The sequence below is a fragment of the Elaeis guineensis genome, chromosome 8, assembly GCF_000442705.2.
Source record: "Elaeis guineensis isolate ETL-2024a chromosome 8, EG11, whole genome shotgun sequence".
NCBI lineage: Eukaryota > Viridiplantae > Streptophyta > Magnoliopsida > Arecales > Arecaceae > Elaeis > Elaeis guineensis.
Window position 1 is genome coordinate 104,725,171 of NC_026000.2, and position 27,630 is coordinate 104,752,800.

The 27,630-nt window shown below is 39.1% G+C and overlaps 1 protein-coding gene across 14 annotated transcripts in view; it reads left to right on the plus strand.

Moving 5' to 3' along the window:
* LOC105035323 (protein ROS1A) overlaps nucleotides 1-25,496 on the plus strand; it is a 78,502-nt gene extending 53,006 nt beyond the window's left edge. For all 14 annotated transcript variants that reach the window (XM_073261531.1, XM_073261530.1, XM_073261529.1 and 11 more), the window contains one exon: nucleotides 24,949-25,496. In XM_073261531.1, the coding sequence (XP_073117632.1) occupies nucleotides 24,949-25,076 (128 nt within the window). In that variant the 3' untranslated portion in view covers nucleotides 25,077-25,496. The remainder of the gene's footprint in view (nucleotides 1-24,948) is intronic.
* Nucleotides 25,497-27,630: the final 2,134 nt, after the last annotated feature.

Genomic DNA, 27,630 nt, shown 5'->3' on the forward strand with positions numbered 1-27,630 from the left:
CAATGGTGGGAGGAGGTGGCACTTAAATGGATCCAATGATCTATGTTGTTTTATTTCCATGCCCAAGAGGACCCCTCCTTTTATAAATGGCAGCCAAGGGGATTAGATAGAGTTCAACTAAATTTGAACTCTTATTTGATAAGAACTCAAGTTCAAACTAAACTTATCTAATCTCTAGAGGATGAGGAGATAGAGAGAGAAGACCAGGGAAGTGGGTGCCCTCTCTTCTCATCCATGCACGCCAAAGGGGGTGCACATCCCCATGCATGCCCCTCCTTTCTGCCATGGGAGAGGAGAGAGTCCCAGTAAACTTGGAACTCTTGCATCTTTATCCAATTTGGGTTCAATCCGGATCCAATTCGAATCCGATTCGCTTTGGATTTAAGCTCAATTCGTTCCGGATTTAATCCTAATCTAATTAGGATCCAATTTTGAAACCAAAAATTCAATTAGGTCAAGTCTAAACTAATTAAATCTGATTTAATTATTTAAGACTTGATCCCCAACTTAATCTCATCAAATTGGATTGCAATAATTACAATTAGGTCCTCCTTGCTAGCTGTTAGCTAATCTCATATTTGTAACATTTACAAATTGATCCAATTTATCAATCATATTGATAATTTGATCATGATCTAACTGTTTGATCTGATCAAACCCTTTTTGTGTGTGATCCCATAGATTCTGTTCTGTCTGGTAGTGAGATATATCATAATTTGCATCATAATATCATCGAAATACTTTTCAATGGGTTGGAACATTTTCAACTCTCATTCATCAAGGATCATCGACCTAGAACGATCCTAGTGAGCTCTCTCAATCCACTAGTGATGCCTAACAGCATATGGTGGCAATCCAATAGAATAGATTAATTAGAACTTCTAGGTGTATTTACCATATGATTTAGTTCCTCTATTGTAAGTCCTGACAAGATGGAGGTTATGGAAACTCGTCAAATCCTCACATCCGTTATATAAAAGATTCAATTAGCTCGAGTCCAAATGTGAAACTCATAGAAATACTTTTTCATCAATCACCATGCTATGGCCACAGACTTAAGAACTCAGCTTCTCAAATCCTATGGGACTATTTATTTACGAAGGTCGATAAATTTCTTCTAGATGCATACTCCTACAATGAACCTACTCTAGCCAACATACACTACAAGGATCCAAATGGCTAGGATATCATATTTATGTGCAGTCGAACTACAGCAACCCCACTGTGAGCAGCCGAAGCACCGTAGGTCAAAGAACTACTCACACCACTACAGAATCGAGAACATCACTGATGAGTGAGTAGATATGCATGTGATCTCTAGTTTGGTCATGCTCACAACCGATGTTCTCTAACAACGACCCATATTCTTGTTCAGTATCTCTATACTGTAAACTAGAGACTCGTCTATTCCGAAGGAAGTGATCCGTGTGCCAATCTAATTGGATCAGTCACCGTCTCCATAGTGATCCATCGATCAAGAGTAATTTAGGAATTAATTATATGTCTCTAAATCTTAATTCTTGAGAATATGTATCTTTAAATTATTAATTTTTAGGATGATTCTCCGATACATTAGACAAGAATGGATAGAAAAGGCCCATTTTATTGATGAATCAATAGTTTAAGTATAAATATATGTCTTAAAATTATTACAATATGTCTGCCTTAATGGCTTTGAGGGCATACATCTAATAGAATATTATGCTGAAGATTGTCCTAGGATGAGAAAAGATGAGACCTTAAAATCTAAAAAAATTCTTTTGTAAATGTGAAAAAAGATTAGATACTTAGATCATTAGGGTTCTTTTTCATATGAGATGTGAAATAAAAAAATCCTAATAAATAAATATATTTTATTTGAATATGAGATATTCATGAAATCTAATAAAATTTGTTTTATTATTTTTGGGTTAATCTAAAATCATCCTTACATAAGATTACTCTAGCATAATAAATATTATATTAAAAGGTTGTCCTTGAAGGAATCAGATCTAGGATTTCAGGGTTAGATCTTGAAATTTTTTCAAGATCAGGCAGTAGAAGACTAAAATAAATCAAAATTTATCTTATAAAATCAGAGAATCCCTAGATCTAACATCCTATTACATGATTATTATCTGGCATTAAATCAGAAATTAAAATATAAAGAGCAAGAACTACATGTTGATCATATCAACATGTTTCTATACTACATCTAATGTATATAAAATATAATAGATCAGATCTATTACCTTGCAAGTTAGACGTTCTAACTTTGCTGATCCGAGCTTGAGGATGATGTTGCGAGCCGCGCACGCGTCCGGCCTTTAGGAGTCGTCCACACGAGTCTACGAATCACGATCAGAAGTCCTGGTCCAGGAAATCAGTACAGTATGCTAGTACTGTGCTGATCCTTCTTCGATGGTCCATTAGATGCCTCCTTGATTTGGACTCTTCCAAAGATAAGAAGTAGGAGTTTTAGATGTGAGATACTCTCAGAAAACTCACAGATGGAGGAAGAGAAGAGGTAAACTAAACAACCCTAGAAGAAGACCCTCTTCTTTTTATCTTTGCTCTAACCCAGACACTTAGTTTTGTGTCTATTATATCTCCATGCCCCAACACTCTTTCTCCCTGATTTTCACATGCCCCAAAGGTTTCTCAATGCTTGTAATCCACGAAAATCTCAAGAAGAAATTCGTCTTAAATAAAGAGATACGAAGAATCCTTGTCTAGGTCAAATACCTAGTTAAGAAAAATCCAAACAGGGCAAGACAAGGGATGCCCAACTCTTGGACGCCCCCTCCTTTTTCTGCCATGGACCACCAGCAAAGGGCACACAATATGTGCCATAAAATCCACGAAAATTCCAAAAAAAATCTGGGTAAAATCAGTGCCATAAGAAAAGAGTTTTGGTTTCCTAAAATTCTATCTCATAGAATTTGAAATTCAAACTAATTCCTACTTTGACTTGATCCACAACCACATTCCATGTAAGAGAAAAAGAGTGGAAAGCTTTGGGCGTGCGTGAAGGCCTGGGAGAGAAGGTTTTGTCGCACAAAATAAGAGAGTGGGCGTGGGGGGCTCAGGTGGCGCAAGGTGGAATCCTAGTCTTACTAGGATTCAATCTATGGCTTGTTCAAATTTGGTTTCTCAAATCAAATCAAACCAAAACCAAATCAATCCAATTAAAATAGGTCTTAACCCAATTAAGAACCTAATTTAGTCAGATTAAATTAGATTTAAATCTGATTTAATTTTCTAATCGAATTAAAAATTAGGTTGACCCAAGTCCTAATTGAACTAGGACTAGTTTTTTCTTGCACTTGGCTTATCTAATAAACCAATTGGACTTGATCCAATCAAGCCCAAACCAAATCTAATTAAATTATATTCAATTAGATTAGATCTCAGCCCATTAGCTTAATCAAATTAAGCCAATTAGCAATCGAATTGCTAATCGATCCTCCTGCAACACTTGGACTAGGTTAAATATCAATCGTATTGATCGTTTAATCCTAGAACGATTCTTAATCGTTTAACCCTAGAACGATTCTTAATCGTTGATCAACCATCCGATCGGATTGTGAACTCTAATGTGTGTAACCTTCTAGGTTCGAACTTAAGTCGGTAGCACAGGAACAAATTTCTGTACCAATCGAAGTAACTATCTAGCAATGGTACCCAACGATCGGATAGGTCGAATGTGTAGAACAACATCCTTAAAATCCATGCGGATATAATTTCCATATAATTCATCCCCTTGATCAAAATGCTCATAGGACACCTCAGAGTTCAACTGTCAACTCTGATCAGGTTGTCCACATTGTATTTCAAAATATCAAATCCATCTGATAGATTACCCTGACCAAGATTTTGCTAAATTGAAACACAGCGACTCATTCTTCTCCAACTCTTGGAGTAGTCAATCCCATCTTGATCACACTCTGATTTCGTAAGTACTTAACTGTGTCCAGAAGCCTTCCGTCACTGAATTAGAAATTCAGTTAGCCCAGTACCAAAAGCATAGTGAGTTGCTTGCAAGTCACTGAGGCGATTTCAGGTCTAAGGGACACTTATACCTATATCCTATTAGAGACATTCTCGATAGAATGCTCTGGAGTTGGTCACGTTCTATGACGATGTACCCTTACATCTCACCTGTATGCCATACCAGTGTCTCCACACTCCTTGGTTAAGAGGACAACCAACCCATATGGCCTACAGCGACCTATGCTCAATAGAAGCTGTCGTCCTTATTAACAGCCTATCATTTGGTCGTGAACAGTTTTAAGGACTAATGGATAAATCCTCTCTTTATCAAACCTAAATAGTCCTAAAGACTTCATCACAACAACGGAGTTCATTAGAAGATGAAAACTTATGATGAAAATGTCAAAAATATATTTTATTTATTAACAAATCAATTACAATACAAGGTTGCTCAACCGTCAACAGGTTGACGATTGACTTTTGAGATATATTTCCCAACAAATCCCACTTGTCCTAAAACCACTCGGCATAGTATCTAATACCCATCTTTGACTTGTGGTTGTCGAACTCCTTTATCGCCAGGGTTTTAATGAAGGGGTCGGTCAGGTTCTCCTTTTCGTCGATCTTCTGAAGGTCGACGTCATCTCGATCCACAATCTTCCGAACCAGGTGGAAGCGACGCAAAATGTGCTTCATCTGCTGGTGTGTTTTAGGTTCCTTCGCTTGAGCAATGGCACCAGTGCTGTCGCAGTAGAGCAGAATCGAACCATCGAGAGAGGGTGCTACTTCGAGCTCGATGATGAATTTGCTCAGTCACACAGCTTTCTTCGTGGCATCCAATGCTGCGATGTACTCCACCTCACAAATAGAGTCTGCCACAGTATGCTGCTTGGAACTCTTTCAGTAGATGGCTCTCCCATTCAGAGTAAAGATATAACTCGATACGCTTCTGCTGTCATCATGGTCAGATTGAAAGCTAGAGTTTGTGAACCCCACAAATTTCAGATCTGACTCGCCATAAACCAACCATTGGTCCTTAATATTTCTCAAATACTTAAGGATGGCTTTAACCACTTTCCAATGATTTTCTCCAGGATCAGATTGGTATCTACTCGCTACTCCTAGTGAGTATGCCACATCTGGCCTTGTACATGTCATGGCATACATGATAGATTCCACGGTCGAAGCATGTGGGACTTTACTCATGCTCTCTCTTCAGGAGTTGTCGAACAATCTTTTTTAGAGAGAAATTCCATGGCCTATCGGTAGATAGCCCTTCTTGGAATTCTCCATGCTGAACCTCTTCAGCACAGTGTCTATGTACGTGGACTGTGATAACCCAAGCATCCTTTTAGATCTATCCCTATAGATCTTCATCCCTAGGATGTAGGATGCTTCACCCAAGTCCTTCATGGAGAACTGCGATGACAACCAAACTTTTATTCCTTGTAATGCAGGGATGTCATTCCCGATTAAGAGAATGTCATCCACGTACAAGACAAGAAATACCACAACTGGACCATTTGCCCATTTATAGATGCAGGGCTCTTCTCCATTTTTAACGAAGCCATACGTTTTGATCACCTTATCAAAATGCATGTTCCAACTCTGAGAAGCTTCAATCCATAAATAAATCTCTAAAGCTTGCACACCTTGGACTCATCTGTGGATGTAAACCCCTCAGGTTGTATCATATACACCTCTTCGATCAGCTCTCCATTCAGGAAAGCTGTCTTTACATCCATCTGCCAGATCTCATAATCCAGATGGACAGCTATTGCAAACATTATCCGAATGGATTTGAGCATTGCCACAGGGGAGAATGTCTCGTTATAGTCAATACCATAATGTTGACGATACCCTTTGACAATCAGACGGGCTTTATAAGTCTCCATCTTTCCGTCTGTGCCCCTTTTCCTTTTGAAGATCCATTTACACCCAATAGGTTTAACCCCTTCAGGTGGGTCAACTAATGTCCATACATCGTTGATCTTCATAGACTCCATTTTGGATTTTATGGCTTCAAGTCATTTCTCGGAATTAGGTCTCTACATTGCATCCATATAGGTGATCGGATCCTCATCGTTCTCATCGAGATCGATGGGATTACCATCCCGAACCAAGAAACCGTAGTATCTGTCCGGCTGACACGGTACTCTACCGGATCGCCTTAATGGTGCAGGTACATTGAGCTCCGGATCTGATCTAATCAAATCAAATCCGACTCAGGTTCAACTATTGGTGTCGGTCCTTCTACCTGTTGAACTTCATCAAGTTTAACTTTAGAGGCAACGATTCTTTCATCAAGGAACTCCTTTTCTAAAAAGGTTGCCTTAAGGTTGATGAACACTTTTTGTTCATCAGCATGGTAGAAAAAATATCCTTTGATCTCTTTGGGGTACCCTATGAATGTGCATTTGTCAGACCTAAGTCCAAGTTTATCTGTAACTAACCGTTTGACATAGGTCGGGCACCCCTAGATCCTAAGGTGTGAAAATGCTGGCTTACGCTCTGTCCATATCTCATATGGAGTCTTAATTGCAGACTTACTTGGAATCCTATTTAACAGATAACAGGCTGATTCGAGTGCATATCCCTAGAAGGATATCGGCAAGCTGGCAAAACCCATCATGGATCGGATCATATCTAACATAGTCCGATTTTTCCTTTCAGACACTATTATGCTGTGGTGTTCTTGGAGGAGTTTATTCAGAGAGAATCCCATTCTCTCCTAGATATATGAGAAAATCACAAGGTATTCCCCTCCTTGGTCAGACCGAAGAGTTTTAATACTCTTCCCAGTTTGTTTTTCTACTTCACTTCAGAATCGTTTGAACATTTCAAATGAATCCGACTTATGTTTCATTAGATAGACATATCCATATCTGGATAGATCATCCGTGAAAGTAATGAAGTAGAAATATCTACCTCTAGCACTTGTGCTCATGGGTCCGCATACATCAGAATGTACTAGGCCCAAGAGCTCAGTAGCTCTCTCACCTTTTCCAGTAAAAGGTGACTTGGTCATTTTACCAAGAAGACAGCTCATAGATTGGAAGTGATTCACGATCACTGACTTCGAGGATTCCCTTTGAGTCAATCTGTTTATCCTATTCTTATTTATATGACCTAGCCTACAGTGCCATAAGTAGATATCTGATACACTATCTAATCTCGGATGCTTGCTAGTAGAATAGACTACGTTAACAGGTTGTGAGAATATACACACACCATTGTTCAAATATCCATAAAAAATAGTAACACCATTCATAATGATATTACAAACTTGTTTCTTTATTGAAATTTCATAATCATTTTTGGCCAGAAGGCCTACAGAAATAACATTTAAAAAGAAACTGGGACAGAAATGACAATCATTAAGAACAATGGTATGGGACTTAAATACAAGTTTCAAGATTCCTAATGCTAGAACTGGAACTGGTCTTCCATCTCCAACGTTCAGGAACCTCTTGTCTTGCTCGAATCTCCTACTGACCTGCAACCCCTGCAACGAATTGCAAATATGGTAAGGGCTACCGGTATCCAATACCCAGTCAGTTATATCACAAATAGAGAAATTGCAAGGAGTTATCATATAAATACCTTGTCCAGCAACAGATTGCTTATTTCTCTGTCTGTTTGGGTCCAGGGAGGCAATGTACTGAGGACAATTCCTCTTCCAGTGCCCCTACTTCTTGCAAAAGAAGCATTCAGTTTGACTCTTATCGGGCTTGATCTTTCTGGTCTGGCCCTGCACTGATATCCCAGTCTGAACTTGCATCTTTTTCACTTTCTTCTTTTTGTTCTTCTTTCCTTTCTTAAAGGGTTGAGAACCAGAAGACGAACCTCCCATTAAGTTCACCGACTCCTTGTGGAGTTGGTGATCCTTCTCAAAGTTCTGAAGCAACCCCAGTAACTCGTGGTAGTTTACTTCAGACTTTCTCATTCTATAATGAGTGAGGAATGGGAGATAAGACTTGGGCAGCGAGTTCAGTATTGCATCTTTCCCAAGCTGCTCATGCAAGGAAAAGCCGAGCTTGCTCAAATGCTCCATCAACTCGATCATGTACAATACATGAACCGTGACAGAGGCACCATCCCGTATTTTGGTGTTGAAGATGGCATAACTAGTCTTATGCCTCTCCACGTCATCGGGTGTGCCAAAAGCATCCTCCAACACTTGAAGCATGTCTTTTGGCTGAGCAGTCTCAAATCTGCGACTGAACGCATTGCTCATGGCAGCCAGCATGATGCAGCGCACCGTGGTCCGGTCACTGAGCCACTTCTGGTAAGTGTCTGACTGTTCCACATGCATTGGCAGCTGGCTCCTCAGGTGCAGGATCCGTTATCACATATAAGATCCGTTCATGCTCCAGGACTATCTTCAACTTTCGATACCAGCTACCGAAGTTGGGTCTCACCAAATTATCATTGTCCAACAATGATCGAAGCGATAGGGAAGTGGCCATATCTGCACAAAGAAAAACCATAACCTAATTAGTAAGTGATTCATTAAACCTAAAGATTTGGACTTTAATCAAAAGATTTCTCCCATTATTTTATTTGAATTGGTAGCCTCTACCTCCAATTCGAGGAATTACCCTAATTCCTTAGTGGGTATTAGAATCCACTTAGACTGCACACAAGCCCAACTTTGGTTGGCCAACCCATGTACATCTAAGGGTAGTTCATAACCAATTGTTTCTCTAAATAATTTTTAGTAATTTTAATTTTGCCCCAGTCCCTAATCAGTAGGCTTTGGTCTCCACTGAAAAGGTCTGGTTAGGTCCAACAATTAACATGACCATACTTGGCCCATCTAGCCAATGAATGATTAGGCCCAACTTTGGTTGGCTAACCTAACCACCATTTAGAAAGATGCAGTCTAAAAATCATATTATGAATGACAATTCCATCAGCCGATAAGCACCAAGCCTTTGGGCCTCCAATGATTATCCAACTGATGGACCCATTATCATCCACTTAATGGGGCTATAATCTAGTTATCACCATAACTATTTCATTTTAAGGACCTAATAATTTTAGAGGATTTAATTGATTTAGAGGAGGAGGTCAGATGAACCAGCTTATCATGATCCTCCCATTGGCTTCACCAAGTCAGCTTAAGGGAGACCATTAAAAGGGCTGGTCTAGGAGTACCTAAATCAGTCACACTGATTTACCTAGCTAATATGGGTCAGCTCGAATAGTCAAGTGATCTGATCAAAATATAATTTCACCAAGAGGCCAGATAAGTTCGATCGGTGGGAGGGTCTGCCAAAGCTTGCCTTAGACACCATCAGAAATCGCCAGGTAAGCGGGCTGCCAATTAAAAACTACCGGTCTGGTTTACCTTAGACACCAACTAATTTAATTAGTTTCGATTAGATCAACCTAACAGTTTGTGCTAGACTGCTTAGCCAAGAATCAAGTCCATTTGGTTCTCGTTAAAGTCATGGACTTGACCAACTACAACTATTGTAATTGATCTAGAGAATCCTTGACCTAATCTAAAACAACAATTGATTAGATTTAGTCAATTCTCTAATTAAGTCCATCTTTAATCTAACCTTAGGTCTAACCCAATTAATGGACCTAATTCCCACTAACCCATTAACCCAATGTGTTATGGTTTGTGTCTTAGATTCTTCAATTCACAATCCTAGAATTTAATCAAACAACTTCATAATTCTCAATTAAGTTTTGGACCGAGGGTTGGGGTTCAGCTTTTCGAAAATAATTTTCATGTTTGTAAAATATTTTTATAACATGGTCTACCAACCAAGTTGCATGTTTGATTCATAATCAAAATGCAAGTGAAATAAGCATGAAACTACTTTAGATCTAATCTAAACAAGTTCATGTAATTGAAACAATTTCAACTTTAAACTGCGCAAATTTCTTAGACAAATATATGATGGTCGAGCCGGCTCTTCATTGAAGTCGAGCTGGCTCAACGACGTTTTGCCCGAGCATCAGTTCTGTCTGCTTAAGAGAGCCGGCTCGAAACAGCACTGAGCCGGCTCGGCTGGTTTCAGCAAAACTGTCAATGGTTCATTGCACGGGAATTATTAACAAAGATATTTAATTTTAGATTTAAACACCTTTTAAATCTAATAAATCATAAATTTAATCTAGATCACATCTAACAAATATATGATTAAAGATAGATCTACACGAACTAGGACAACCTTTGCATTGTAAGGGGTAAACCTTATAATAGGACAACCTACAGTTCGTGATTGATCTAAAAATTTTAATTTCAGATTTAACAATCAGATTATAAATTATATCTAATCTAAGAAATAATCTAAGTATGTATAAATAATCATGTAATAAATAACCTAGGCTCTGATACCATTTGAAGGAATCAGATCTAGGGTTTCAAGGTTAGATCTTGAAACTTTTTCAAGATCAGGCAGCGGAAGACTAAAATAAATCAAAATTTATCTTATAAAATCAGAAAATTCCTAGATCTAAGATCCTATTACATGATTATTACATGGCATTAAATCAGAAATTAAAATATAAAAAGCAAGAACTACATGTTGATCATATCAACATGTTTCTATACTACATCTAATGTATGTAAAATATAATAGATCAGATCTATTACCTTGCAAGTTAGACGTTCTAACTTTGCTGATCCGGGCTTGAGGATGATTTTGCGAGCCGCACACGCATCCGGCCTCTAGGAGTCGTCCACACGAGCTCATGAATCACGATCAGAAGTCCTGATGCAGGAAATCAGCACAGTATGCTAGTACTGTGCTGATCCTTCTTCGATGGTCGATCAGGTACCTCCTTGATTTGGACTCTTCCAAAGATGAGAAGTAGGAGAAGGAATTTTAGATGTGAGACACTCTCAGAAAACTCACAGATGGAGGAAGGGAAGAGGTGAACTCAGCAACCCTAGAAGCAGACCCTCTTCTTCTTCTCTTTGCTCTAACCCAGACACTTAATTTTGTGTCTATTATATCTCTACGCCGCAACATTTTTTCTCCTTGATTTTCACACGCCCCAAAGGTCTCTCAATGCTCTGTAATCCACGAAAATCTCAAGAAGAAATTCGTCTTAAATAAAGAGATATGAAGAATCCTTGTCTAGGTCAAATATCTAGTTAAGGAAAATCCAAACAGGGCAAGACAAGGGGTGCCCAACTCTTGGGCACCCCCTCCTTTTTCTGCCATGGACCACCAGCAAAGGGCGCACAATATATGCTATAAAACCCATGAAAATCCCAAAAAAAATCTGGATAAAATCAGTGCCATAAGGAAAGAGTTTTGGTTTCCTAAAATTCTATCTCATAGAATTTGAAATCCAAACTAATTCCTACTTTGACTTGGTCCACAACCACATTCCATATAAGAGAGAGAGAGTGGAAAGCTTTGGTCATGCGTGAAGGCCTGGGAGAAAGGTTTTGTTGCACAAAATAAGAGAGTGGGCGTGGGGGGCTAAGGTGGCGCAAGGTGGAATCCTAGTCTTACTAGGATTCAATCTATGACTTGTTCAAATTTGGTTTCTCAAACTAAATCAAACCAAAACCAAATCAATCTAATTAAAATAGGTCGTAACCCAATTAAAAATCTAATTTAATCAGATTAAATTAGATTTAAATCTGATTTAATTTTCTAATCAAATTAGAAATTAGGTTGACCCAAGTCCTAATTGAACTAGGACTAGTTTTTCCTTGCACTTGGTTTATCCAATAAATCAATTGGACTTGATCCAATCAAGCCCAAACCAAATCTAATTAAATCATATTCAATTAGATTAGATCTCAGTCCATTAGCTTAATCAAATTAAGCCAATTAGCAATCGAATTGCTAATCGATCCTCCTGTAACACTTGCATTAGGTTAAATGTCAATCGTATTGATCGTTTAATCCTAGAACGATTCTTAATCGTTGATCAACCATCCGATCGGATCGTGAACTCTAATGTGTGTGACCTCATTAAGTCGGTAGCACAGAAACAAATTCCTGTACCAATCGAAATGACCATCTAGTAATGGTATCCGACGGCCGGTAGGTCGAATGTGTAGAACCACATCCTTAGAACCTATTCGGATATAATTTCTATATAATTTATCTCCTTGACCAAAATGCTCATAGGACACCTCAGAGTTCAACTGTCAACTCAGATCAGGTTGTCCACATTGTATTTCAAAATATCAAATCCATCTGATGGATTATCTTAGTCAAGATTTTGCTAAATTGAAATACAGCGACTCATTCTTCTCTAACTCTTAGAGTGGTCAATCCCATCTTGATCACACTCTGACTTCGCAAGTACTTGACTGTGCCCAGAAGCCTTCCGTCACTGAATTAGAAATTCAGTTAGTCTAGTACCAAAGCACAGTGAGTTGCTTACAAGTTACTGAGGCGATCTCAGGTCTAAGGGACACTTATACCTATATCCCATCAGAGACATTCTCGACAGCAGAATGCTCTGGAGTTGATCACGTTCTATGACGATGTACCTTTACATCTCACCTGTATGTCATACCAGTGTCTCTACACTCCTTGGTTGAGTGGACAACTAACCCATATGGCCTACAGCGACCTATGCTCGATAGAAGCTGTCGTCCTTATTAACAGTCTATCATTTGATCGTGAACAGTTTTAAGGACTAATTGATAAATTCTCTCTTTATCGAACCTAAATAATCCTAAGGACTTCATCACAACAACGGAGTTCATTAGAAGATGAAAACTTATGATGAAAATGCAAAAAATATATTTTATTTATTAACAAATCAATTACAATATAAGGTTGCTCAACCGTCAACAGGTTGACGATTGACTTTTGGGACATTTTTCAATAGTCCTAGGATGAAAAAAGATGAAACCCTCTAAGAAAAGATTATTAGATAATCGCATTGTGTTTGTCATCTGATACGTGTGATGATCATCCTGTATCACCACAAGTCCTTTTAGATTAGGATTGTATCATGACTCATAAATCTAACATGCTTTGCAATTTTGCATTCCGTGGTGACAAAAGCCAATGTGTTAATCTAGTTTTGGAATAAGATTGATCAATTGGTGTCTAAAGCAAGTGTTTTAGAAAGGTGGTTATTAGGACCGCTGCGAAAGCACAAGAAGTCTCCCATCAATTGTACACTTTGCTGATGAATTTGATTGAGTTCCAAATTTGGGTGACTTAAAGTGTTAAGTTCACTGCAACTGTATGCAACCATGATTCCGACTTGGTGAACCAAGGCAGGACCTCTCGAGTAGATCCATATTAATTGTGGATTTACATAGGATGTAAATAAATCATTAAAACTCAACGAGATCTAAATGAAATCTCCTTGTAGATATTAAGTCTAGCGATCTTCTACCATTGTAGATGTGCGGGTATTTTTTCAATGTTGACTGTTCTAGACTGGATACAGTGGTTCAATTGCATCGGGGGGTGCAACCACTCTATTGGCATGAGATGTTGCAGGGTAAAGATGGGGCTGGACCCAATAACTATTAGGTGAGGGATCTAATGATGGCTTTGCACCCGTATTGAATGGTGGGTCTGACTTAACTAAGAAATGAGGCCAATAACTGTTAGGTGAGGCTTCAAGACTTAGAAACCGGTGACCACTGTAACTTGCTTGAGAAGCAATAGACAAGAGTTGTCTATTTATCGATTGACGCATTGCCAATAACTGTTAGGTGAGGTGGTGTGCAATCAGTGGGACCACAATATTCACTTGAAATCTTAATCGTGAAGGTTTTCATTTCTCCATTGAAGTGTGGGAGACTCGAGGAAATAAGAGATAGTTTGTTTTTAAAATAAAACCCCTAAAACAAACTAAAACAAGTCAAATACAAAGTCTAACTAGAATCTTCTTCTCTCCGTAGAAAATGTTTGCTTCCAGCCCTCTGTCTCGCATCTTTGAAACTAATGTTTGATTGGACCAAATTATAAAGATTGGCTTTAGAACTTAAAGATAGTCTTGAGTTTCGAAAAGATAAGCTATGTCCTGAACCAGGATATCCCCTCTCTACCAGCTCATCCGACCCCAGACCAAAGGGTATCCTATGAAAAATGCATGGACGACGATAACAAGGCCCGATGCTACATGCTGGCATCTATGTCCAATGAACTTCAATGCCAGCACGAGGATATGAAAACTGCCAAGGGCATACTGACTTATCTACAAGAGTTGTATGGTAAGTAGAGCCGCGTAGCCCGTTACGAAGTGTCTAAGAGACTCTTTAAGACGAAGATGCATGATGGGTGGTCTGTCCATGATCATTGTCAGACAATGATCAAAGATTTGGAGGAGATTGAGAAGGTCGGTATGTCCATAGACAAAGAATTGTAGATTGATTTGATCCTGTAGTCCCTTACTGATTAATATATTCAGTTTGTTGTAAACTACCATATGAATAAAATACAGTGCACCAAAGCTAAGTTATTAAACATGCTGGTAATCACTGAAGGGACCTTGAAGAGTTTAAGAGGCACTATTTTTATTGTGGAACGGGCTTCATCTTCCAAGAAAAAATCTACTAAGAAGAAGTTCGTGAAGAAGCAAAAGCTAGATAACGGCCAAAGAAGGAAGTTCCTAAGAAGGCCGCAGATAAGAAAAAATGTTTCCACTGCAATAATAATGGCCATTGGAAGAGGAACTATCTTGCTTACCTGGCAAGCCTGAAGACCAAGAAGGATGGCACACCTTTGGAAGGTATGTCCGACCTGCTCATTATTGAAACTAACTTTACAGTCTCTTCTACTTCTAGTTAGGTTATAGATTCTGATTTTAGTGCTCATTTATGCACTTCTATGTAGGATCTCGAGGAAAGTAGAAGGCTGAGGGAAGGAGAAATTATCCTACGAGTCGAAAATAGAGCAAGAGTTGCTACTATGGCTGTGGGGACCTATCCTCTGCGACTGCCATCTGATCTTAGTTTAATTCTTAGGAACTGTTATTTTGTACCTGGTGCTAGTAGAAACTTGATCTCCATTTCGTCTCTTGCACAGGATAATTATGTATTTAATTTCAATAAAGACTACTGTACCATTTATTTGAAAAATAAAATGGTTGGATGTGATTTTTTAATTGACAATCTCTATCATTTACATATTGATATATTTGTAAATGTAACAGAGCAGGAAGTGAATGCCATAGGATTTAAGAGACCTAGAGATGAAACTAACCTAAGTATATGTGGCAACTTAAGCTTGATCATATAAGAGAAAAAAGGATTAACAGAATGGAGAAAGATAATCTGTGAATCTTGTCTTCAAGAAAAAATAATTAAGCTACTCTTTATAGGACAAGGAAAAAGGACCACAGAGATACTTGCTCTAGTACACACTGATGTGTGCGGCCCATTCGATGTACAGGCCAGAGGAGATTACCTCTATTTCATCATCTTTATCGATGATTATTCATGGTATGAGTATGTGTATCTTATGAGACACAAATCTGAAGTTTTTGAAAAGTTCAAGAAATTTATAAATAAAGTAAAAAAGCAAACTGAAAAATCCTTAAAAAATTTTCGATTAGATCGAAAAGGTGAATACCTTAATAAAAAAATTTTAAGTTATCTAAAAAAAATAATAGTCTTACAATGGACTCCATTTGGAACATCTCAACTCAATCGGATTTTAGAACAGAAAAATCGAACCTTATTGGATATGATTCGGTCAATGATGAGCTTCACTGACCTTTCCTTATTTTTTTGGAGACATAGTTTACTTACAGCTAATTGCTTGTTGAATAGGGTTCCCTCAAAAACCATTCTTATCATATTGTATGAGATATGACATGGTAAGAAATCAAATCTTGGTCATCTCAAGATTTGGAGATGTCCGGCCCATATCAAAAGATTACAGATGGGCAAGTTAGAAGCCAGATCTATGAGAGCTCATTTCATAGAGTATCCTAATGAGTCTTTAGGATATTATTTCTACTTATCAAAGAATTACAATGTGATGGTGAGCCGACATGTTATCTTCCTCGAAAAATAGTTCATCCAAGATGGAAATAGTGGGAGGGAGATTGGGCTAAAAAAAAAATCTCTGAAAAGCGATGAGTCTCAGAACCTATAGAACCTATTCAAACTGAACCAATACATGCACCTCTTCCTCCATCTCGTAAATCCAGTAGGATTTTCTGTCCTCTTGAGAGATACTAAGATATCATCACAGAGGAGGTACAGGAAATATTCTTCGTTGGAAATGGAGTACATAGAGTTGACCCTAAGACCTATGGCGAGGCGATATCAGATATCGATTTCGAGAAATTGTTAGAGGCTATGAAGTTAGAGATAGACTTCATGCATTCAAATCAAGTCTGGAGCTTAGTGGATCCACCAGAAGATATAGTACCTATTGGGTGTAAATGAATCTACGAGAGAAAGATTGGTTCAGATGGAAAGGTAAAGACCTTTAAAGCAAGACTTGTGGGTAAAGGTTATAGTCAACGTGAAGGCATTGACTATCAGGATATCTTTTTGCCAGTGGCTATACTGAAGTCCATTCGAACATTACTTGCAATTGCAGCATATTATGATTATGAGATATGACAATGGATGTGAAAATTGCTTTCTTAAATGGATATCTTTAAAAAAATATGTATATAGAACAGCTTTTGGGTTTCACTTTCAGTGATGGAGATCACAAGGTTTGCAAACTGCAAAGGTCCATATACGGATTTAAGCAAGTTTCTGGAGTTAAAACACCCATTTCAATGATATGATCAAATCATATAGTTTCATCAAGAATGAGGAGAAATCGTGTGTTCAAAAAGATCAGTGGGATTGCTATCACTTTTCTTGTATTATACATGGATGACATCTTACTGATTTGGATGATATTCCCATGTTAATTTTAGTCAAGTTGTGGTTGTCTAAAGAATTCTCCATTAAGGATCTTGGGGAAGCATCCTATATTTTGAAAATAAAGGTCTATAGAGATAGATTTAGGAGGATGCTAAGTCTTTCACAAAAGATGTATATTGATAAGGTGCTCAATAGGTTCAGCATGAAAAACTCCAAGAGAACTTCTACGCTTCAGACATGGGATTCATCTTTCCAAGAACACATCGAAAGAGATGCAATGCATGAGCAAAATCTGTTATGCTTCGACTATAGGGAGTCTTGTGTATGCCATGTTATGTACACGACCTGATATAGCTTATGCTGTAAGTGTTACAAGTAGATATCAATTGAATCCAGGTAAAGAACACTGGACAGCTGTGAAATGTATCCTTAAGTACTTAACAAGGACTAAGAATATATTCTTGATCTTTGGAGGAGAAGAGTTGAGTGCAAAGATACACAGACTCAGACTTCATGTCTGATATTGATGATCGAAAGTCGATATCAGGTAGTGTTTTTCTGTGCAATGATGGTGCTGTGAGCTGGAAAAGTTCAAAATAGCCTATCATAGCAGACTCCACCATGGAAGTTGAGTATATTGCCATATCAAAAGCTGCTAAGGAGGCATTCTGGTTCAAGAAGTTCATTGCGGAGCAGATGTGATGCCATCAGATGTCATTCCACTCTATTGCTACAATAACAGTGTTATAGCCCTAGCTAAGGAGTTGAGGTCTCATCAAAAATTCAAGTATATAGATTGATGATTTCATCTCATTTGTGATTACCTAGAAAAAAAGTACATTGAGGTATAGAGAGTAGACACAATGAACAATATGACAGACCCATTGATTAAGTAGTTGAGCTAGTAAAAGATCGAAATCCATCTTGAAAAGATGGGACTTAAATTTATGGTCAATTGGTTTTAGTGCAAGTGGAAGATTGTTAAATGTATGCTCTAGAAGCCAATTTGACTGATACATGTAAACTTTCTAAGGGCATAATTTGTATATTTTGACTTATTAATGAAATAAAATTTAAATTTATCATTCATGTTTTTGTGTCCATGAATAGTCTTAGAGATTAATAAGAAGATGACACATATTTTAAGAGTTAGAATTTTGAGACATGTCATTAATGATTAATTCCTGAATGCTTCCAACCAATAGATAATCATGAGGATGGTGATTAATTCGATCGGTGCACAAGTTATTTTCTTTAGGATAGACGAGTCTCAAGTCTACAATGTGGGGACATTGGAGTGAGAGTGCAGGTGTTTGTTAGAGAACAAAGGTATCAAGTGTGACCGATACGAGAAGTGTGATGGATGGCTATCCACTCATCAATGACTTACTCAATGCTACAGTAGTATAACTAGTCTTTAGACTAGCGATGCCTTAACTGTTTACAATGAGACTGCTATAGTTTGACTGTACATAAACTTGATCTCTAGCCATATGGATCTTTATAATGCATGTTGGCTATAGTAAGTTTATTGTAGGAATAAGATATGCACCTAGATGGAATCTATCATCCTCGGTAGAGAAGAAAGATGGTCCTATGTAATTTATAAGACTGGATTCAAAAGATCTTAGCCAAGACAGTGTGAATAGTGGAAAGAAGTTTCTACATACTTCACATCAGGAACTCAAGTCGAATAAATTGTACATATGACAGATGTTGTGATTTGATGAGTAATCCATAACCTCCATCTTGTTGGGATCCTGATAGAATTGTATCACATGATAAGTATATCTAGAAGTTCATTCCATTCCATTCTGCTGGTCTGCCACCATATGCTGCTAGGTATCACTGATGGATTGTGGGGTCTATAGAAAATCAAATAGATGATCGGATGATTCTTTAATGGAAAGAATTGGAAACATCCTAATCTATTAAAAAAAATTTCAATGATGTTGTGATAGAGATCATAACATTACTCACTACCAGACAGAATAGGACATATGGGGTCACATATAAAAGGAGTTTGAGACTGATCAGATGGTTGGAATCCAAAATTATAAATATAATTGATAATTAGATTAATTTGTAATTATTACAAATAGCAAGGACTTAATTGTTAAAAGTTAGAAAGTTTGAGAAAGGACTAATGTGCAAATGTTGAGTGTCTTAATTTGATTGGATCAAATTAATTCAAATTGAATCAAATAGATTTGGATTCAATTGAATTTGGGTCAAGTCTTGGATCAAATTGGGCTTAGGTCACATGCAACCAAATGAGTTTGGATGCATTAGTTGTGTGACACCTGAGTCTAGCCTAATTGATTTTGACTTGGTTTTGAACCAGTCAACATGATCCACACCCTAGGATTTCTTGAATGAAACCCTAGGCGCCACAAGAGGGAGCACATGGGGTGCCACATCTAGGGTTTGTGAAACCCTAGCTGCCCAAGCCAAAGATGGAAGTTTGTTGGCTGATTTAGGTGCGACGGCAACATTGGGATTCTCTCCCTAGAGTCCTAGCTGTCAGGGACTCTTTTGGGTGATTTATTTCCAAGAAAACTTGGGGCGCCTCCTTAGGGTTTTGTGCCTATAGATATGTGGCCAAACCCCAAGGGTTTATGAGTTCCCACGCCCCACAAGATCCCTTTGCTCCTAGGTTGCTGCCTCCTCTTCCTCTTCCTCTCTTCTCCATGCCCCAAGGCCTCTCTTTCTTCTGAGTGTTGCTGAAATCCGATTTCAGCAAAGGAGTTCTTGAAGAAGCCCTAGTCCTGCTATGTTTCTCAAGGAGTTGAGAAGGATCTTCCATCAAATAAGAGTTCCGCAAGGGAGCTAGCACCCTGGAGAACTAGATCGTTGCAGATCAGTCCTCCAATTCCGTGTGGATACCTGTAGAGGCCGGACACCTGCATGGCTGTAAGAAAAGCAACAAATCTATGATCATTAGTTACAGTATTCATCTACCTGTGTAAAGGTATAATGGAAAAGTTGTTTTCTTATTATTATTCTATTCCTTTTTCTTCTATGTACATTAAAGTTTTAATTATAAGTTTTCTCTTTCATATGATGGGTTGGATAGTTTTAATTCCGCTGTGCATGTTAAATAGATTAGATCTATTTTTTTCTACCAACTCTATTAATTAATAAGATTAATTAAATTCATGTGATGTTTGATTTTAATTAATTTGATTAATTAAAATATATGTGAGAAACCTAAAAGTTCCTTCATAAATGATTGGGCATCCATGAAACCCATAATGGCTCAACTACGTAGGGATAAAACAAAGGCATAAGGAAAATTAGAGGAGATTGGAAGGAACTTCAAGGGTAAAGAGCTTTTTTATTAAGTAAAAAGTTCATTTTTATATGACATGATAGGCTAAAAAAGGAAGCATAGGACTACAGGAAATTTAAGTCTAAATTGAGGTATTTATAACCTTGGGTTGAGGATCGGCCAAGGAGCTAGTTGGAGCAACGATGGCTGGCTGATCAATGCCTTCGACGGATGCCAGTGTCGGCGAAGGCAGCTCCTTGATAACTGCAAGATCTAGCTATGGTTGCACTTCGGTGGCCACGAACTCCGATTGTGGCTGCTCTTTGGTGGTTGTGGGTTCAGCTAGGTGTTTGTTGTCATCGGCTTCTTCTTCCTCATCCAAGAAAAGAAAGGTCTAATTCGGAGAAGCGGGCTGATATCTTCTGACAACAAAGTTCTTGTCCGACAATGAAGGCTTCCTCACCGAACTTGACCTTCTTATCAAAAAATTCTAGAGATGCACGGAAGGTCTCCACCTCCTGACGATTCGCCTCAATGATCTGATCCTCCACTTTCTTCTCCACTTTGGCAACCTTCTCCACTTTCTTCTCCACTTTGGCAACCTTGTCTTGTGCGGCCTGATGTCTCTTCCTTTCCAAGGCAAGTTCAGCCTCGGCCTACACCCTCGACAACTCGGCCTTTAACAACTTCTTGGCTTTCTCTAGTGCTTCTCGGCTTTCTTTAGTGCTTCTTTAAGGTATTTTGCGTTAGCCTTGGCCTTCTTCATCGTCGATCGGGCCTTCGCCATGGCTGAGTCTGCCTTTTGGCACTTTTGTTCGGCTTTGGTATGCGCATGGTCAACCTCCACCCGGGCCGACCTTATCGAGTTCGTGAAAATAGCAATATAGTGGCCTAGCTATGCGACCAAAGAAAACAAGTTAACCATAACAAGCACGTGGAAAGAACAAGACTTACTCGAGTGAATGAAGTTATCACCTCTCTACAGGAGGTTCAAACCCTGACCCTCCATCCTTTCAAGCTCCTTTGGGAGAAGCATCTCTTGGAGCAAGTCACGAGTGACCTTCCAGTTCTCTAGGATGGAACTGAATGGCAGGATCGAAGAAATACCCAGTCCTTGATCGAGCTAGGTAGTGGTAGGAGTCGAGCTGACCTCTTCAGCTCGGGAGGGTGGTCGAGGAGAGCCCCTCACTTGGGGGGCAAGGATAGGAGTCGAAGGCCTAGGCTCCAAAGCATGGAACTGGGTCGGGGAAGCTAGCACTACCTTGATCGAAGCAGATGAAACCCAAAGGGTAGGCGGTTCCAACATCTGCCCAGCTCAGTAGTCCTTTATTTCTTTTGGGCTCTGATAACGGTCAAAGCCTTCCTTTTCCTCATGGTGTTCTTTTTCAGTTGTTCAAGCTTTTCAAGCCTCATATTTGCACCAAGCCGAAGCAAGTTAGTTCAAAAAAAAAAAATGAAAAGAGAGGAGAAGGGGGAGAGTATAGAAAGATCAACCTATCAGACCGATGCTCAACTTAGGGGTCGGTTGGACTAAGACCAATGTTGAAGAGAGTCTATTCTGACAACAGTTGCTTCAACGGTAGAATCTTATCCTAACACAAAACCTTAAAGCATTGAGTATCCTCTTTTCCCAATATTGGAATCCGGAGGACCGACTTCCTTGGTTGTCCTAATGAGCAAATCCCCAATCCTATTTGAAGAAGAAGAAACGAAAAGGAAGCACTTCTTCTATTTGTGAATAAAGGAAGGAGCATCTTTAATCAGAGAATTTTTTTTTTGGAGAGACGTACTACCAATCCTTATAGCATAGAGATGCCTCTTAAGGATAAAAAAGAATTGAAAAAGAGGAATAGGTAAATGGACCTCAGCCAAGAAGCAAGTGACGAGGAAGCCACAAATAAAACACCAAGAATTTGGTACCACCGAGCTCAAGGACATCCAAAAATTTAAAGAGCTGGATGATGAATAGGTGGAGGGGAAGCCTAAGCCTTGCCCGGCAAGCCTCCTTATATAAATTGAGTCGATCAGGGGGAGGGTCACAAATCCGACCACTTTGCCCAGGGAGTTCCAACTCGAATTCGAAAGGAATCCTGAACTGGGCCCGGAGCAAGGTTAAGTCGTCCAGGTCCAGTTTCGATTGGTAATGTTTGGGCACGAACGACTCTTCACCCCCATGCCTGACGCCCAGCTCCTCGGGGCCACACCCTAAGGAAGAAGGATCGGAGGACCAGCCCCTCACTGTGTTCTCCGATCCACCCATTCTAGAAAAGAAGCTAAATAAAAAATCAATAGAGATAAGAGGGAGCAAAGAAGAAGATGGAAATGGAAGGGCCAACTAATGAGATGGATTGGAAGGAAGCAAGGACTAGAGCCGAGACGTGCTCAAGAGACCAACCTGCAGACTGGATGCTCAGTTGAAAACCCATAAGAACGATTGGAGATCATTGATGGGGTCATGGTCTTTATCGGAGGAGCGCCGTTGTCATAGCTCAAAGAGAGAAGGAAGCAAAAAAAAAGAAGAATGGGTGAAGAAAGATGGACCCCTATTTATAAATACTTCAAATGGCCCTGAACCCACGTCGGTTTGCCCATCAAATGGCCGCTACATGACATCACGGATAGGTAGAGCTGTCAAGACGGGCAGGCCTGCCCCGACCAGCCACAACCCACCTCTAAACGGGGTGGGTCGGGCTGGCCCATTTAACTGGTGGATTAGGAAAACCCCAACCCGACCCACCCCGCCCTGCCATGGGTTGCGGGTTAAATGGGCCAACCCGCCAAAATTCCAAAAAAAAAAAAAAAACGATAAAACAACAATACAAACAGAGAAAATGTAGTACTAAAAAAAAGAGGAAATGTAGTACTAAAACAGCAAAATAAGCAGAGGATGACAAGTATCCACATGTTGTTTTTGTGGATAAAAAAAATATAGTGATCAAGCATAATGAAGTACTGGTAGATCGCGAAGCACAAAAATATGATTTGGAAGGTATTTGAATAGTTTTAAGATTGATATACAGCAAAAAACCTGTAAAACAACAATATAAACAGAGAAAATGTAGCATTAAAATAACATGTGATACTAAAAAAAAAGAAAGAGGCGGGCCAGTCTACCCCGAACCCGTCACAACCCGCAACCCAAACGGGACAGGTTATTTAATCTACTTTTAAACGGGTTGCTAAAATATGAACCCAACTCGTCCCATTTACGTGGCCGAGTGGGCCAACCCGATGGATCCAACCCAAATTGACAGCTCTATGGATAGGCCAAACCCATTTCTCCATACGGTGCAGTTATGAGCATGTCTCAAAGGACGCACATGACGCTTCGAGTCTGACACACCCCTTTTTCAAGCATTGTCTAATGGTCTTTCATGTACCATGCCGACCCTTGACATGATGCTTTGTCTGGACCAAGGGATGCAAATGTTTCGATCATCTGAAGGAACAGAAATGTGACACGTGCCCTCAATTTCTCCGAAGAAGCAGACCTGGCATACTCCCTTCGTCCGACCCTATCGCAGCTTGGACTTGGGAGTAGGGGCATATGATACGGATAAGAAATCTCATCTTTAAGCTAAAGATGTGAACAAGCCTTGGTGGCTGCCGACCCAAACCCCGTCGACTCAGATCCAGCCGACCCTTTCCTCTACTGACCCAAGGTACCTCAGTCAGCCTTGAATGATATATTTGGAAAGGTTGAGCTAGAGCTCCCGTGCAGTTTCTCAAATCACATAATCGTTGGAAACAGCTGGCAATGGGATAGATAAGGCAATGACAACTGTCAAATCTCGAGAGATCAGGCTAAAAATCTCAAGATAACATGCCCGAAATAGCCGGGATGGCCTCCTACGCCTCTCTTCTCACACGGCACTCACCTCTATATATAAATAGAGGCAAATAGAGGACCTCTAGATATGCAATATCTCTCTCACTCACTCCTTCCCATCTGTCTGTGAGTTTCTAACTTGAGTATCAGAGGGTCCCCACTGGAGCCAACTTTGGTCAGGAACTTCTTTTGTAGGTTCCACTGCTATTGTCCTACTGTCACCACCCACTCTAGCTGCACCGACATCGAAGTCAGGAAATCACAGCAACAATATAATAACTAGCTTGCTTGCATAATCATTTCACTTGTGTCATAAGCCAGATTATAGCGGTCATTCATATACATAACTTTATACAATAGTAATGCATTTAGTAGTTACTGGTGTATATGGGCATGCCAGTATATTTGTGAAAACTATGATCTCCATTTGGTTCATATAGTCCTTACAAGATTCAACTTGATTGGTTTTGGGGATTCCATTTAGTAGCAGATTCAGAACATAAATGGATCCAACTTAAGTATGAAGATCTTGGCCTCTGTAGCTTCTGTGCTTATCATCCAATACATAAAATTTGCATATATTTCACAATTCACAGTTTTAAATTCCCTCACCTGAGAAGAAATATGGGTCTTGGAACAACTTCATCCCGTTTGTGCACATACATATGAGACCAGAATCACCCTCTCATTGACCAAAACAAATTTACTCCAAAAAAATAAAAATGAAAAAGAGCAGGTGCTCATGTATAATGCATCAAGTCAAGGTCCTGATGTTTAAAGGCAATAATACAAAATAACCCCCACTAGCAGCAGCAATTTCACAAAGATAAGGTTGAATTGGCTGAAATGCCAGATTGTGTCAGAAAGCTGGTCTAAATTACAAAGAGGTTATATTTTAGTCAGAATATCATTTTTATTGTCATTTTTCTAACCCTAATTTTGTATAGGTGAATTACTAGCAATAATATATGCAATAAATCCAGTTAGCATTTTTTGTGGTCTACCTTTAAGCCACTGCAGAAAGTGTCTTTTTCACCTCCTTGCTCTTGCTCATATTTTCTTTTGAAAAAATAAATTGCCTTGCAGGATATATTTGTGTGCGAGGGTTTGAACGGGAAACAAGGGCTCCAAAGCCTCTTTGTGCAAGACTTCACTTCCCAGCAAGCAAAGCACCAAAGAACAAGAAGACACCATTCAAGGAAGCGAAGAAGTAGGTTAAGCAAAACATGGCAGGTGACCTGGCCTGTCAAAGAATGGATCATCGACCAGCATATTCCATATATGTCTTTCACATCTCTATAAGAGAAGCCAACCAGCTGGCTTCACATGGCAGCTCATTCAGAAAACTAGTGTAACCTTTAACGCGCTTATAATTATTTCATTGCATTCCTAGAAAAGGAGCCATTCTTCTCAGTGACCAAAGGCATGGTGTAAACAAGGGGGAGAGGGTCGTTATTTCCAAACTCAGAAGTTCCAACCAGTTTTTTCTGTACAACATGTAGGATCTGAGAGGAATTTGACCACCTGGTGGTTTCCACCGGATGATTTCTCGACTGAAGAATGTATTTCCAATTATGATTGTATTTGATGTTGTCTGACAAAAAATCTATTTCATTTCTCAAAGACTTTTAGCATTGTGGCTGTTGAAAATGATATGATCGCACTTAAGAAGTCACCTATTTTTCAACATAGTTCTAACTGCAGAGAATCTTCAAAAGAGGGAACCGGCCACACCGAACTGCTTGGATTTTATGACATCAACTGACCACCTGTTCCTGACATGATTTCTCCTCATCTACTTGGAAACATATTGAGAACATATTGAAGATAAAGTTTGATTTTCAAAGATTACCGACATTGACTAAGGAACTTTGGTGACTTGCTGGTGCATTTGGTTGAAAGGAAATGCAGGAATATTTAAGGATCGGTTCAAACACAGCCAGGAGATAATGGATCGCATTCCTTCTTTTTTCAAGGATTGGATCTCTTGCGATTGTGAGGGAACAAGGCGGCTGATCATCCCAGTTATTTCTTCACATTCATGGATGTTATGCTTGTTTTTGTTTCTCAGCCTAGGCTAATTGTTGTTAGTTTTCTTTCAATAAAATCTGATTGGGCGTAGGGCCAATCTTTCCCTTTAAAGGAAGTCACCTATTTTGAGAACTCAAGAAGTCACCAATTTTTTGATAACTTAACAAGTCGCTTATTAAACGAATCAAATCTATGCTAATCAGCACAGCATAATAGAAAATTGTCGAGAATTCTGCAACGCTTAGTTTGGATGCAGCAATAAATTATCATGGAATCTTTGGATCACATAAACGCAAAGAAAAACAAGTACTAATAATAAGCTGCCCGTTTTGTTTGGCTTATTCTTGAAAAAAGATTCGATTTCAACACATTGCAATAGCATGCACCATCTAGAAAAATGGAGCATCACAACACGGGTTTTTGAAGGAGATAGTTACCTTTGTGAGCTAGGAGAGCCTCAGAGTCGAGGACGATTTTGCTTCCATGGAAATATTTAAGCAGGAGAGACACAAAAGGAGGAACTTTTTAGAACTTTTTAGAGATATAAGCGGAGAGGGATATGGAGGAAGCTATGCGAAAATAGAAAGAAAGTGAGCGGGATCGAATTAGATCGCGATCCCAACCCCATTGCTGGACTGCTTGGTACTGGCCTTCCGTTTTCCCGCCAAAAAAAATGCCCCGTTTTAGCTCCAATTATGTTTTTTTTTTTCTTTTCTTTTCTTTTTTGACGGGGGATGAGACACCGGCCGTCCCAAACCGGTGAAGCTAGGCTGGCATTTTTTTTTTTTTTTTGTGGTAAAGAAGTTAGGTTGGCTTCTTTGAAAGATCTTTCAAAATGAGGGAAAAGGACGATGTTGCTTGCCAAAAAAAAAAAGACTGTTTAAATTGTAACCGAAAAAAAAAAGAAAAAGGACGTTGATTAGACAGGATCAGAGACGAATTTGGGGAGCCAATGACCGGCCATTGAATTATACAGTGTCTCTAATCCATAAAAAGAAAAAAAAAAAAAAAGAGAAGCAACACAATCAATAAAGTGTGCATCTGGGACATGCAATTCACTGCTGCTACTGGATTGCCAGTTATTGCCTATTTGTTGCAGCAACGTTCACAGTGTGAGAATGCTATATGATCTACTTCAGGATGGTTTTCTGATGGACGATGAAGTTTATTTGGAGTGCTTGATTTGAAATCAGAATGGAATCAGAATAGATTGGAATCGAAATAGAAATGATCTAATTCTTCGAAGTGTTTAGTTCGTGATCAAAATCGGAATCAAAATTGAAATAGAAATTTGAATCCTTAGGAGAGAATAGGAGTTGAATTTTAGATAAATTAGACCATTCCAATTTTACTCTGGAATCAAAATCGAAATAGGATTTCTTCTAACCAAACAGTTAGAATCAAAGTTATTGCCGCTAAGCTCCGATTGAGATCTCAGTATGATACCGTGTAAGCTACGTCTTGCTCTTGGAGAATAGTTGATCCTATAAGCAAGTTCTCTTGCCAGATTTTGTCTAGCGGAGGACACTCTAATTCCTAAGTCAGCCAAATTTTAGGAAACAACAGAAAGAAAGAACCACAAAAACTTGAGCAAATTACTTAGCCCCAAAAAGCTTACCTTGGTCTCCCTCTTACCTCCCTTTATATAGAAATAGAATTTGCCGTTATATTATAACTTCCGCCCCTTAGAGTGTGGAAATATGGGAGTTATCAAATTCAACATGGGTTTAGTGGGCA